This window comes from Lontra canadensis, unplaced genomic scaffold, assembly GCF_010015895.1.
Source record: "Lontra canadensis isolate GAN:19392208 unplaced genomic scaffold, GSC_riverotter_1.0 scaffold54, whole genome shotgun sequence".
In the NCBI taxonomy this organism is placed as follows: Eukaryota; Metazoa; Chordata; class Mammalia; order Carnivora; family Mustelidae; genus Lontra; species Lontra canadensis.
Window position 1 is genome coordinate 13,601,884 of NW_022631048.1, and position 14,576 is coordinate 13,616,459.

Below are 14,576 nucleotides of genomic sequence, written 5' to 3' on the forward strand. Positions count from 1 at the left end.
ACCCCGGTTGCTCTCCCTGGCAGCTGCCAGAGCACAAAGGGAAGGGCAGCTCCCGACACACGTGCACGCACTCCGCACGGGCAGGGAGGGCGGCCGCCAGCCCCTCCTGGAACACGGAAATGCAACAGGCTGACGTGAGTCACATCTTGACCTTTATGCCTCTCCTAGTGGCCACAGTCGACACACACACCCGCACACACCCCCACACACCCCGGGGAAGGGGCTGATTTCCACACGGCGCCTTCAGGCCGTAGTAGGGCAGTGCTCACTCTGGAAGCAGACACAGGTGGGCTGGAAGACAGGGTGCGACAGCAGGCATCGGCCCTCCGGTCACTCCCCCGAACCAGAATCCGGTGACAGCACACACCGGGGCCGGTGGAACAGGGCACACCCCACAGAAGGATGTGGGTTTGCTGATCACACACTCGATGCGGTCGTCCCTGCACCACTTCGCACAGTCTGCGGCCCCAGGCGGAGGAACGGGGAACAGGGGCGCAGGCAGGACCCAGAAAGACGACCTGCTGCCCAAACCCTCACGACCCACCCAGACTTTGGTCCTAAATGCTAAGGTTACTGTTCCCAAAGACTGCTACCAGCCGAAGCCACTACCCTTTAGGGCCAGGAGGAGAGGAACCACAAGGCAAAGGGCCCTGCTCAGACCGCCCGGCGAGGCCACACCATGGCTCCCTGTCCTCCGCGGGGGTCAGAGGCCAGGCTGGCTGGGAGGGCCCAGAGCAGCCAGAGCCACGTTTGGGGATCACAGGGTATTGCTGTATCTAGAGTGACAGGCTGAGCACCCTAGTCTGAGAGATCCCAAGGGCTTGTCTTCTTTGCGGGGGGTCCCATGCCCGGAGGAGCGCCGTGTGGCTCTTGCGGCACGCACGTCACATCCCCGGCAGTAAGAGAAGCACGCGTTGGGGGAAGGGTAGGAGATAGCCTTGGCGCAGCCAGTAGCAGAGGGCCCTCACTCGATGAGCTCCACGTAGTTGGCAGGAAACATGCCGAAGTGGCCGTCCGGCCCGTAGCCACGCCACCAGCCCTCGTCGATCACCTCGATGCCCGTGATGAGATTCTCGGGGTCGAAGGAGATCTCCGTGTCATCAGCTGCGGGATGGGGAGTTGGAGGCTGCACTGGGGGCCGGGAGCCCTTCCCGATGGCCACTTTCCCCCGACACACCTTCTAGCAGGACCTGACTCCAGGCCCCCTGCCTCCGCACAGCAGCCTGCTTCCTGAGCCTCCAGGCAGGTCCCCGGGTTCCGGCGCGCAGGGTCCACCCACCCTCTGCTCACACTCCCGGCTCTAGCACGACGCCGGCAACTGGGATTCACGGGCAGCTGCCCAGCATGATGGGAAGGCCCAGGCCGTGCAGGGCATCCACCCCGTCCTTCCCCCACCTTCCTTGAGTCCCAAGGGAGCGTCGGAAGCCTGCCTCCTGACGCGGGGCCCTGCAGGGTGAGTGGCCGGGCCGCTGCACATTACCTGCCTGGTAGTCGTACAAGGCCCGCGCACAGAGCCCTTTGCCGCTCAGCCCCGGGTAGTGGTCCACGTGCTCAGAGCCGGCATCTTGCTGCGGCACGTGTTCCTGCACGGAAAGAAGAGAAATCTGGGCTCCACGTTACAGGCCCACACCGGGCCTGGGGGAAGGGCACAGCACACAGAGGGCAAGGGCTGCTGCCATCCTACTGCCCCCAAGATGTCCCCCTGCCCCAGGACCTTCCTGGCCGGCAGATGAGTGCTAGACCATGTACTCCCCGGGGCCACTCCAACACTGAACGAGAGAATCCCCATGTAGCGGCCGCCAGAAAGTCAGGCACCCCGCGCCGGGCATGGGTGAAGAGAGTGTTTCTGGGCAGGTGGCCCCTTCACAGCCGCGCCCCGCTGCAGGGAACCCACCATCGGGGGCTCCTCGTAGACGGTCTCCTGCTCCGGAGGCTCCTCGTACACAGCCTCCTCTTCTGCCTGCACTGGACACGGCGGAGGGCTGGGCGCCGGGTCCTCGCGGACATCTGCATGGGAGGGTGCGGCCTACGCTGAGCCCGGGGAGGGGTGCAGATGCTCTCCTCCCTCCCACACTTCTAGCCCCAGCCCCCCACGGGGCAGCCAAGCGCCTTGCCTGCCCTGGGCCTCGAGGAGGCCTGAGTGGGCTCCGGGCTGCGGTGGGTCTCTGGCTGGGTGAGCTGTTTCTGCAGGAAGGGGCTCCTGAGCTTGCCTGCAAACAAAGGTAAACATGCAAGTTCCGGACGAGGGAGAGATGAGCTGTGTCTACTGCTTCTGTCCCCTGTGCTGCCCGGAGCGGGGACCTGTCCCGGGACATAGCTGTCACGGGGAGGGGGAAGAGGACAGGGGGACACACAGCCGCTGCAGAAACACATCACATACACAGTACGCTTCAAGCAGCCCCCCAGTGTGGGAGAGCTGATGGCAGTGCCATCCTGTGTCCTTGGGGGCAGAGAGGGGAGTGACAGAGGCTCTGGGGCCTGGCCACCATGTGCAAGCTACACCAAGAGTTAATGGAGCGGGGCTGGGCTGGAGAGCCTCCCTCTGAAGCCACACGTGGCCCTTCCTTTCCAGGTCTCTGCAGGACGAGGCCACGGGCAGGAAAGGAACACCTGAGGCCCAGCCTCCCCTCCCAGAAGCTACCCTTAGAGAAGTCCAGGCTCTCCTTGCTTCCTTGCCTCTGTCGCTACCTCTGGCGACCCTACATTGGGACCCCAGGCTCCGCCTCGGCCTGCTCCTGCCTTGTGCCTAGACCGAGGAAAGACTCACCTGGCTGGGGGCTTGTGATGGATGTGGTGGACATGGCCCTCTCCTTCTGCCTGAAAATCTCGCGTGGGTGTGCTGGCTGGCTAACCGGCTCCTGCAGGGGGGCACATGGGCCTGGCAGTGAGGAGGGTCTCGAGGGCCTCGTCCAGGACCGGGTAGAGGACCATGCTGGCCACATCTGCCCTTCACTGCCCTCTCCACTGCCACCTCTGGTGCACCCACGTGTCCCAGGTTCCACTGTGCCCCAGCTGGCCGCAGGACCGTCCCCCTGGCACATCAGGGACGGCCCCGGCATTACTGCAACAGACCCTTGGGGGGTGGGGGGCACGTAAGTCTCACCGACTCCTCTCGGCTCCTTGAAACCACTTCCTGCTGCTCACTCTTCCTGCTGGGAGAGGCGGAGGCAGGAGCTGCAGCCCAGCCGCGGCCCACTCGGGACCCTCCCTCCCTCTTAACTCTGGGGCCTCACCTCTGGGGCCCGGCCTCGCCACCCTGCTCCTCCCGATAGCGCTGCTCCCGGCGGGCGGCCTCGCGCAGCTCCCGCTCCCGGCGCTCCTGCTCCAGCCGCTGCCGCTCCTCCTCCGCCCGCCGCTTCTCCTCCAGCCTGCGGTTCTCCTCCTCCTTCTGCAGGGACAGCCGCCGGCCTGCCCCACTCGGCACCTGCACCCTCCCGCCCCTGGGCTACCCGGGCATCCGTGCGGCGCCGCCTGGAGGGGCCGCCCACCGGCCCAGCGACCAGAGCCCGCTCGGCCTTCGCCTGGCCACAGGCACGACCGAGGGCGCGTGTCCCGCGAGCTTATCGTGAGAGAACCTGAGGAACGGCGAGGGTGGCGCCGTGGCACCATCTCTGAGGGGCAGCTGTGCTCCATGCGCCCCGCAGCACTCACCTCTGCTTTGGCCCAGAAGCTGTCTTTGCCAACTCTTTTGATCTCAGATATGGCGTTGGTCTTCTGGTACACGGAGCCCTGCAGACAACAGAGGGTCCTCTGTGGGGCCGCCCTCGGGAGCCCAGGGCTCAAGCAACAGCCGTGGGGACTGCACCGGGCCTGGTGCCCCCTCCGGAGACCAGCCAGCACAAGATGGCCTGAGGGCCCTGAAAGCGGCCAGGCAACGCCGATGGGGGTCTCTGGCTGCACCAGGCCCCTGTGGATGGAAGCCAGTCCCCCAGCCTCAGACAGCTGACCACTGTGGCAGTGGCTAGGAGTCTCCACAGACCCCAGCTGTGCCCCAGAAACTGGGCTCCCCACAGCCGGGGTACCTGGCATCTGCCCCCGACAGGGAGGGGCCTGCCCGCCCACCTCACATCCCTCCATGGAGCCCACCACCCAGGACTGTGCAGGACATGCTGGTGCCGTGGCCTCGTGACTGGACTGACCCTGGAGTATGAGAGGCCCTAGGCCAGCCGGTGGGACCAGCAGGTGGCACAGATGGCTGCTCCTCATGCCCACTAGCGCCTGCCCCACCAGCGGCAGCCCCGGCTTCTGGCCGGCACGGGGTCACTGTCGGCACCGGAATGGGGCCTGGGGACCGAAAGCCAGGCAGGCAGGAGCCCAGCTCCACGAGGGAGAAACCAGCCCATCTGCCGGCTCCTGGCCTGCCACACTCGGGCCCAGGGAGCACTCACCACCGGGGCCTGAGGGCCCGTATCCTGGAAACGGCCGCTCTCCTTGTGGAAGGCGTAGTTGGCACCTGAGGCTCTGGCCACCTTCTGCATGATGCACTCGGGCTCCACGTCCTCCTCAGCCCTTGCGTTGATGGTCACGTGGGCCCCCTGTGGCGGGACGGCACGCAGGCGTTGCAAGTCCAGAAGAGGACAAGACGCACAGCTCGGGGTGCACAGCGTGGACAACTGTCGTCCTGGGCTCTGGGCTGGGGGCCTCAGGGCCGACAAAGTGCCCAAGACAAACACACTGCACTTGTCCCAGCACAGGCACGTGGTCTCTGCCCTCAGTGGCCCTGCCTACAGCTTGTTCCCAGGTGCCGGGCGCCCCCGCTGCAGGCCCAGGCACGAGAGAGATCCTTTCTAATTCACAAAAGCGAACTTCAAAAAGGATCTGGAAACACGTTTTCCAAAAAACGCAACCTACCCATTTCTTTCTTTTCTGAAGTTCTTTAGGTTTTATTTATTCAAGTATCTCTACACCTAACCGGAGGCTTGAACTCTCAGCCCCAAGACCGCGTGTCACGTGCTCCTCCCACTAAGCCAGCCAGGCGCCCCCGCCCCCAATTTATTTTTGACAAGTCAGATCCATGGCGTCACTCGCTGTTAGTAAACACCCAGCGAGCCTGGGATCCTCTCTTGGCTCCTAGATGGAGAAACTGAGGCCTATCTGAAGAAGAGTTGGCAGGCTAGGAATCAAAGTCCCGAGCCTCTCTGTCAGGAGCCACAGACACGCGAGGTGACCTGACAGGCAAACGACAAGCGGTTTTGGAACTGAATGAGGTGCGCTGGAAAGGAACGCAGAAGAGGCCGGGCACGGGCAACTTCCCATCTCCTCCAGCTCCTGACAACGCGGCTGAACAAACCCCACAAACACAGCGGAAGCCAAGGCCTTGCGCCCCAGGACTAGCCGCACACGATGCTCTCTGTGCTCGAGAAGGACACAGTCATCCATCCTTCCTCCCCAGTGAGCCCAGCTCACCAGGGGCTCTGGCCTCAGCGCGGCCTCCTGGGCACTTGCCGAGTACGAGTGCAGGAGCCCCTGGTCGCGCTGGAGTCTGAAGGAAGCGTCGGGTGTGGACATGCTTCCAGCTCTGGCTGCAACGCGCTCACAGCCGCCCAGGCGCCGTGGGAGGCCCCCTGGGGGCCGTCCTCACCTTCAGGAAGCTGGCCATGGTGCTGACGTGGTTGGCGCACGCTCCCTTCCGCACGTCGTTCACACCCTCGCCCGTCTGCAACACAACACACCCGGTGTGACCCGCCAGCTCCCCAGAGCCACCACCCTTCCTTGGGTGCAGCAGAGGATAAAGCGAGCCCCACACCTCCAGGTCAAGGAGGTTCTTGAGGCAGGATGACCGCCCGCTTCCGCTGGGCACGGGCGGCTCAGAGCTTCCCAGTCCTACCCAGGGGTCCCGCGCTCTCAGAGCCTTCTCCAGGCCCAGGCCCAGGCCCTCTGCTCCCTCCGGACGACTACTCTGATTGGGACAAAGGCAAGGGTGTCGTGCGACCGCACTGTGGGCTCTGTTTCGTGGGAATGATTCTGGGCTTGGGGGTAGAGCGGGGGATTCTGCGCCGGCAAGGCCCCCCGCGGTCCTTCGGGCCGCACACACTCCAGCCACTCCCGTTCGTTCACTGCCTGCGAGCCGCCCCGAAGGCAAGTCCTCCTCCGCTCCCATCACAGAAGGCAGAGGAGGAAAGAAGGCAAAGGAGTTTTCCCAGGTCACACCTAGATGAGAACTCGGGGCCCCCCAGTTCCACGTACCCAGTTGATGAGGACAAACTTGGGCAGACCAGAGTTGGGGTCCTTCACTCTGCAGAAGCCGTACATCACCTTCCCGCTGTTGAGCTCCTCCACCATCTCCTCCAGGCCCCCCTCTGCAGCAGGCATAGGGGGCGTCAGCAGGCCCTGCGCCCGTGGCTGGCCCTGCACAATGCCCACCGGGAAGGGAAACCCAACCTGCCCCTGAGCCAGGGTTCTCAGGGCCCCCTGCACCAGAATCAGACTCCTGGTCCTTCCCTACTACACGGACTACAAGAGCTGGCGGGGCGTGGGATCTGCCTCTGTGACAAGGACCTCAGGTGATGGTGTACACCCCCCGGTTTTAAAACCATTCCTAGGGGCACTTGGGTGGCTCAGTGGGTTAAGCCTCTGCATCAGCTCAGGTCATGATCTCAGGGTCCTGGGATCGAGCCCCGCACTGGGCTCTCTGCTCAGCAGGGAGCCTGCTTCCCCCTCTCCCTCTCTGCCTGCCTCTCTGCCTACTTGTGATCTCTCTCTTTCAAATAAATAAATAAAATCTTTAAAAAAAGAGAAAAAAAAAACCCATTCCTATAAAACCCACAGGGAGTTCCGGGAAAAAAAAGATGTCATTTCTGCTACAAATTAGGTACCAGGCTTTCTTTTTTTAAAAAATTTTTAAAGGGATTTTATTTATTTATTTGACAGAGATCACAAGTAGGCAAAGAGGCAGAGAGGCACACTCCGTGAGCAGTGAAGGCTGAAATGCCAGCGGCCGGGGACACTGCTGGTTGCGACTCTCTCCCCTCCCCCACACCTGCCTCCTGGGGCCTCCAGCCCCCATCAGCCCACTGGCGTCCTCACTGGGCCATACTCACCCCCAGTGCCGGCCACACGGATGTCATTGCTGTTACCCTCGTAGGTGAAGAGAGCCCTGAAACACAACACAAACAAGCTCTGTGACCCACGTTCCCGCCGCACCCACCAGGAGCGGAGCACGGTGGCCACCGGCCCCGCTGGCCCAAGAGGCGGGAGCTCGGCAGGCCTCCCGGAGCTGGAGCCTCTCAGGCCTTGGCGCGGCAGCGTCTCCTGAGGGACAAACTTACGCAGGGAGCCCCTGTTTGCCATGAGAAACCCCGAGCTGTGAAGGTTGTTCGATTTGAAAGACGCTCCACGCTGGAACTTGCCTCCCCCAGATCAAGAGCCGCGCGCTCGACTGACTGACTGGCCCGGCGCCCCAGGGCTGGCGAGCTGTATCGGGGCAACCTTCCACACCTTCCTGAACCCGAAGTGCCCTGGGAGGAGCGGGAGCCGGGTGTGCGCATCAGGGCACTGGGAAGGCGCCCCATGCCCTCGTGCAGGTCTGCTCTGTCTTCTGAAACCTGAGGAGTTGGCGGAACAGGTTGCTCTGGGCTTGGGACTCTCCTAGAAAACCCAGAAGCCACATGGGCCATGACTCAGCATGAAGTCAGGCTCCTTACAGGACAGACTCCTTGGCTGGGTAAAATCCTCTTTCTGGAGGAGCCTTAACTTTCCACAGGTGACCCTAGGCTGCCCCTGCCTTTTCCTGTGAGACTAACTGTTCCTAAGAACTCTGGGAAGATGCTTATGAACGTGACCCCTGAGGAGTTGAGGAAATATGGCAAATTTTTTTACATCCGGGGCATGGAAAGCCCCTTGACCAGAGCAGAGGTTACCCATGGAGAACATTCTGGAAGAGCTGGCTTAGCCACAGCCCACATGGAGCCCAAACATCAACACCAGCTCTGCTGCCGTTCAGCTCCAGGCAGAGCTGGCAGACCACAGGGTACGGGTGCTGACCCAGCAGACAAGTCAAAGGCAGACCCCGGACCAGCGGGCCATTCCCACGCTCTGCGCACAAACAGGCTTGCGAGGAGGGCCAGATAGGGGCTGTGGGGTGACAGTGTGACGGGAACCGGGATGCCCTGATGGCTCAGTTGGTGTGTGACTCTTGATCTCGGGGTTGGGGTTCAAGCCCTACAAAGGGTGTAAAGCTCACTTAAAAATAAAATCTGGAGGGGTTAGAAAAAGAATCTGACAGGAACCAAATCAGCCTCCATTCAGCTTCCCCAGGGCCTTGGTATGGCCACCCGGCAGAGCTGCCTAGACTGAGAAAGTCGGAAGAAAGGAGACCCAGGCCCCGAGGGTCTAGCTGGCATAGGGGACGCTGGCATGGAACACGCAGACAAACAGCGAAAAGACGTGGGAGTTTGTGGACGTCCAGACGTCCGCCTGGAGGAAAGAAGCCCGTAAGTCTCAAAGCCACCAAGCTCTGAGTGCAGAAGACGGGGACAACAGACAGGCAGCAGGCAGCACAGACTGCTTCCGAGAAGCGACCCAGCAGCTCGTAAGAGCCAAGGTCCGTGCCTGGTGCCTGCCCTCCCCTCCACCCCGGGCTCTGGCCCAAGCTACCTTCTTGAATGTTGGCAGCTCGGAGACTCATTCCCACGTTCAACGGACTCCCATCCCTCTTTCAAATCACCGTGGAAGAGAGGCGTGCTGGCCCAGGCACAGCACACGGAGCGTGGTGCCCCGAGCGCCCGGGAACTCAAGCATCCCTTCCAAACACATGTACTGAGGACCTGCTCCTTCCTGCTCCCGGGCGTGCAGCGTCCAGTAAATCCCCAGAGGCCCTGACCATGGAGCTTCCTTTCTAACGGGAGACCAAAAAGAAACACACCAACACTAATGTCCTGTCAGGTAGTGAAGAGGGAGCAGGAGGGAAACAAATGTGCCTCAATCTAGAACAATCCGGGGAACCAGGACCGACGAGGCCCGTGATGGAGAGCTGATGGGCCTGCTCTCCGGCCCACGTGGCTTCAGGGCCCAGCCCAAAGCCGCCCACTCTGCCTGGGAAACCTTTCATGACCCACCAAACTGGAGACCACTTCCTCCTGCTGGTATCCTCTGCCACATCTTCTGTCCCCTTCTCAGGTCGCTGTGCACGCGGGCGCTGACCGCGCTGGGGACAGAGACAGGGCCCAGCCCTCTGGTGAAGAGAACGGTGCCAGGAAGCCCACTGAAGGTGTCTGGTACGTGTCTGGGCAAACCACACAAGGAGCCCGCAGTCGAGCAAGGCCTCTCCAAGAAGGCGGTGTCAGCACTGAGATGTCTGGGGAGCCCTGGGACCATGGGGAAGGTGCTCTAGAATGGGGAAGCAGCCAGAGCAAGTGCTCTGAGGAGGAAGCAGCTTGCACGTCTGAGGAAGAGAAAGAAGGCCACCGTGGTGACAAACAGGTGTGGCTCCAGTATGGTAAGTGGGAGGAGTGGCAGGAGGGGTCGGGAGCTGGCCCCACAGGGCCTCACAGCTGAGGTGAGATGTCTGGGCTCTACTTACTGTGAAAGAGGAAGCTGCTGAGCGTAAGCACAGACGTAGCGCGATCTAGGTACCTGCTCGGCTCATGAGTGGGGGCCCGCCGCACATTATCTGCTGAGGTGCTTAATGGCCGTGACAGGGAGATCAAAAGCCGGGGACTCGCGCCACTGGGTGTAGACCTGGAGTGCTGCCAGACAGGTCGGCTCAGACGGGGGCGGGGGGCAGAGGCTCAGCACCCTCGGGGGGCACAGAGCGAAGCTGGGGTGGGTGAATTTCAGACCAGGCTGGGAGCTGACAACTCTGAGAAGCCGAGGAAGAGCCAGAAACATGCGAGGCCTGAGCTGCCAGCGGGACTGTGGGACATCACCCCAGAGCAGTGGTGGTCCCTGAGAATGAAGAGGTCGGAAGGAAGGCAGCAGGGGGCCCAGGAGTCTCGCAGGTATGTCAGGAAGGGCCAGGCCAGCTACTCAGGAGCACATGAAACTGAGTAGGACCGGAGGGGGCCGACACGCTGCCGGCGCAAAGGCACGAGGCCACGGGTGGATGTGAAATGGGGCGCGCCGCATGTGAGCCCGTCAGCAGGGTTTGGAGTAACAGCAGAGGTGTGACGGCCCTCGGAGAGCAGGGGACAGGTAGGGTCGGGGGTGGACATTTAGGGACTCCTGGTAAAGTAAGCGCCTGAAGTGCGGGTGACCCTCCTAAAGCATTATGAGACGGAGAAGGCAGAGAAATCCCACTGCTCCCAGACGCACTCCCTAGCTACGTGCATGTGTTCCGGACAGAGGAGCCGCCTGGCTCCCCAGCAACGCAGCACCCAAGTCCCATCAGGGTCAGCGGTGTCGCAGGCAGAGAGGCGTCTGCACACCCCCGCAGCAGGTGCTCTGAAGCTCTTCCCCAAAAGGCCCCGCGCACGACGGCACAGGGTATGAAGGTGGCAGGGAAAGCCTCCAGCCGTGAGCACCAGGGTGTGGCGACCAGCCAGGCGCAGCACGCAGTGACCCCGAGTGGGGCCTGCCCCTGCCCCGGGAAGACGCTCCTCACAGCGGGTCACCTTAGTTCACCAAACTCAGCGTATTTCTTGGGGCTGCAAGTGCTCAGAACTGGTCAGTGCCAACAACTGAAGCAAGCGGAAGAGTGACCAGCCGCTGACCCTGCGCGGGGGCTGCCCAGGGCCATCCCAGAGACTTCCGACCCGCTTCCAGAGTTAGAAAGCCCCATCCGGGGCCCAACGGCAGAGTGGAGGGTGTCCCGGGCAGGTGCAGGGATGATGGGGGCTTCCTCCACAGGCAGCCAGCACCGCTGTGTCACTGTGTCCGCGCGGCTCGCACAGGAAAGGGAATCCTTGGAGAGAATCCACTTTCCCAGAAAACCTGAGACCTAAACCCAGACCTCCTGGCCGTGGGGCAGGGCGCCCGTTGCCGGGCGGGGTCCGGGGCGCCCGCTCAGAGGCCCCCCCTTGAACGCGGCGCTAGGAAAACCCCGGGCCCGGTTCGCGCTCCGTCGGGGAGGGCCACGGGGAGCCCCGGTGTGCGGGGAAGTCCCGGGGCTGGGAAGGAGAAGCTGGCGGAGCCACCGAGTCCTCCCGGCCGCACAATCCGACACGGAGACCGGCCGAGGGGCGGAGCCGCGGCGGGGGACGGCGGCGGGACCAGCAGCTCGCGGGGCGCCGGGGTGGGGGGAGCGGGGAGCCCCCGGGACCCCCTCCCGCCCTGGCCCAACCCCCCTCCCGCCCGGCCCGGCCGGCCCGGCGCCCACCAGTCAGTCGGGGACTTCTCGGTGACCACCCGCACGTAGGCCTCCTGCAGCGCCGGGCCGTTCCGGCTCAGGTTCGCAGCCATGACCGGCCCCGCAGTCCCCGCTCCGCCACCGCCGCCGCCGCAGCTTCCGGGCCCCGCCCACCCTGCGACCGGAAGCCCCGCCCCTGCGGCCGGAAGCGGAAGCGCGGCCGGCCGGACCGCGGGGAGAGGGTGCGGCTGGCGGGGAGTGGGCGGGGCCGTCGCGTCTGGAGGAGCCGGGGCGCGGAGTGGCGGGCGGAGCCGGAGCCGGGCGCTGGGAGCTGCGCTCACGGAGCGCGCGTTTCTCTCTTCTCTCGCCGCAGTCAGCGCACTGGTTCGAGCGTCTCGGGCTCGTGACAGCCTCTGCGCGGACCTTCCACACGCGTCTGAGCGGCGACCGGAGCCTGCACCGGCGAACACGAGCGCTGCGTGCGGGCCGCGCCCGCCCGGGCCGAGGTGCTGCGGAGCCTCCTCTCCCGCACCTGCGTTCCCCGCTCTGTTCGTGGAGGACCGGGTGGCGCGGGGAGCCTCGCTCCCTGCCCTGTACGCACGTCCCAGCACAGGTGCATGAGTCCCTGGGATGTCAGAGAGGCGGCCCCGTGCTGACCCTGTGCGCTCGGGGAGCCCTCCCTCAGGAGCCCATCCTTCAGGAGCCCATCCCTCAGGAGCCCATCCCGCAGGGCCCATCCCGCAGGGGCCTGTTCTGCAGGATCCGTCCCGCAGGGGCCCATCCCGCAGTCCGGCGCGCCCACGTTTCTGCAGCGACGTCAGTGAGAAATCACCAGGGCGGGCTATGGAAAGACCACACGGCCTCCGGGCAGGCGGTCAGGACTTCCCGCCAGATGGGAGTGTTGGGTCTGATTGTGCAGATACAGGCTTGTCGGCTCCGTCTGGGCACAGACGTGGCTTACAGGTTAAGTGCACAGAAGTGCACTTCTGTGTGTTATTGCTGTAGGTCTCCGACATTCTCTGGCCAGAGCAGCCACCTCCCCCGAACCCGGGAAGTAAACACTCCTTCCCTTCAGCAGCAGCTTCCGTCTGCGGCCCGGAAGCTGCAGGTCTGTTCTCCGCTCTGTTTGCATCAGAAAAGTGAGCTCCAGCAACTGCAGGCCTCCTCTGAGCTCTCCCAATCTCTTATCTTTTATTTTCTAATTTAAATTCGCTTAGCCAACATACAGTAGTATGCCATCAGTTTCGGATGCAGCACTCGACGATCCATCACTCGGCACACAACACCAGGGCCCACATCAGGTGCCCTCCTTAACACTCACCATGCCCTCTTTTTTTCTTCGGTGACTTCTCCTCTGTCCTTGTTTTCCCTCAGACGCCCTCAGGCGACTATCCTCTCCAGAGTTGGGGAGATTCAGCCCGCCCTCTTACTGTTCTTCAGCCTTCTTTTTGGCCACAGTGCATCTGTGTTTTTTCTCTTTCTCTGGCAATGTCTTCTCTTTGAATACCTCCTGGTCCCCAGTTTCTTCCTTGACCTGGCTGCCACGCCCAGTCTCTGGTCCCTGGACCCCGAGGAGGTCTGGGAGCACTTTACCACATTTCAGTCAACTTGTGGGAGAACCCACCTTACCTGAATTGGGCTATGCTGCTCTCTCTGTTCTGGAAAAAGATCAGCTCCGTGTGGTAGCCAGGTGCATCACACGGATGAGGGAGAGCAGGGAGATCTGGGCTCCATCGAGAGAAGGCTCTTAGGTGGGGGTCCCTGGTGTGGGAAGGTGGGGAGCAGGATTCTGCTTTCTGTTCTAGGGTGTGGGAGTCTGTTTCCACTTGACAGGCTGGGAAAGGCGTCTCGGCAGAGGTAACACTGGAGCAGAGACTGGATGTGGGGTGGGGAGCACAGCTGTGGAAGGTCTGGGCAGACGTGCTCTGGGCGGAGGGAACAAGAGGTGTTGGGGCTCTGAAGTGGGGGAGGCAGTCTAGTAAGGGACTGACGATTGAGCACAGGGAGAAGGAGAGGGAGGGGAGCTGGGTCCTGGAGGACCCTGTAGGTCAGGGAAGGACTTCACACTTTGTTCTAGGTGTAGTCAAATCCCCGAGGGGCTTTAACCAGAGCAGTGTGATCTGCTAATGTTTTAAAACGGTCCCACTGGTTGCTCTCCAGATGCCTCCATGCCTGTTCCTCCAGCTGCGGCTTGTCTGCGTTCCTGTTTCCTCAAAGCCATCACCCTTTTTGGTCAGCTGCTCCACCGCCTAAAAGCATGAGATGTGGGGCACCTGGGTGGCTCAGTGGGTTAAAGCCTCTGCCTTTGGCTCAGGTCATGATCTCAGGGTCCTGGGATCGAGCCCCACATCGGGCTCTCTGCTCGGCGGGGCGCCTGCTTCCTCCTCTCTCTCTGCCTGCCTCTCTGCCTACTTGTGATCTCTCTCTGTCAAATAAATAAATAAAATCTTTAAAAATAAATAATTAAAGCCTGAGATGTCCCCAGAGGTGACGCTAGGACTCCGCTGTCTTCTTCCTAACTGACTGACTTCTGTGGTCTTCTTGCAGGAAGGTAAGCACAGAGCTGCTTTTCTCCTGATGGGTTCAGATGACAGATCTAGGGCACAAAACCAGAGCCAGAGCCAATGTCCTCCACCCCTGACGGCAGCTGACCCTGTGCTAAAGGCACCCAAGCCCAAGTATGGGGGGAGGAGCTTGCCAGCTGACTCCCTCTGGCGCTGCCGTGCAGGAAGAACTAACAGCATTGAGAAAAATGCCATGACTGCTCAGTTGTGCAAAGGAAGGAAGTCCTTCCATTTGCAACCACACAGATAGACCTGGAGGGTGCAGGGGTGAGAGGCTGGCTCTGAGGGGGCAGCCCTATCATTCCCCTCCTGAAGCAGAGCCTGGTCCAGCCCCCGTGTCTGAAAGCAGCTGGGTGGTGGATAGCCTGTGGGCCTCTCTGAAAGGCATCGAGTGGGGGTCTGGGAGAAGTTGGGAGGGCGGGGAAGGAAGGAGACATTTTTCAGGGAACTCAAGAAGTTGCTCACTGGTCTGATAGGGTTTTTACAGATTCTCTATAGCCATTTGATTTTTGTTACTCATCAAAGCTGCCAGCAGGGAGAAGCTGGTGTCATGGGCATGATGAGGCTGGCAGAGCAGCCAGGGGGAGCGTCAGCTACTTCCTCCCCTCAGCAGCAGACAGCACCACATGGTACTGGGCCACCTTTGTGGGAATGGCAGCCACAGCCTCCATGGTTCAGAGGACCAGCCCTCACCCAGCGCTGCTGGGGAGGAAGAGTGTGTCACAGTGAGAAGGGCCAGCGGTGGAGCAGCGGCACAGGAAGGGGTGGGGGTGAGGGCCCATATTGAC

At 62.3% G+C, this 14,576-nt stretch overlaps 1 protein-coding gene across 2 annotated transcripts; it reads right to left on the reverse strand.

The window, feature by feature from the left end:
• Window positions 1–936: 936 nt before the first annotated feature.
• On the reverse strand, window positions 937–11,375 carry DBNL (drebrin like). 2 transcript variants are annotated; one of them, XM_032875069.1, is made up of 13 exons: window positions 11,255–11,375; window positions 7,041–7,096; window positions 6,187–6,299; window positions 5,582–5,656; window positions 4,389–4,535; window positions 3,652–3,729; window positions 3,234–3,388; window positions 3,108–3,149; window positions 2,768–2,862; window positions 2,115–2,210; window positions 1,895–2,007; window positions 1,481–1,583; window positions 937–1,104 (listed from the first exon to the last, which is right to left on the reverse strand). In XM_032875069.1, the coding sequence occupies exons 1-13, from the start codon at window positions 11,335–11,337 to the stop codon at window positions 965–967; spliced, it is 1,296 nt and encodes a 431-aa protein (XP_032730960.1). In that variant the 5' UTR covers window positions 11,338–11,375; the 3' UTR covers window positions 937–964. The 2 variants fall into 2 exon arrangements, with proteins under 2 accessions (XP_032730960.1, XP_032730959.1); XM_032875068.1 differs by having other exon boundaries at window positions 3,108–3,152.
• Between the last annotated feature and the right edge of the window lie 3,201 nt (window positions 11,376–14,576).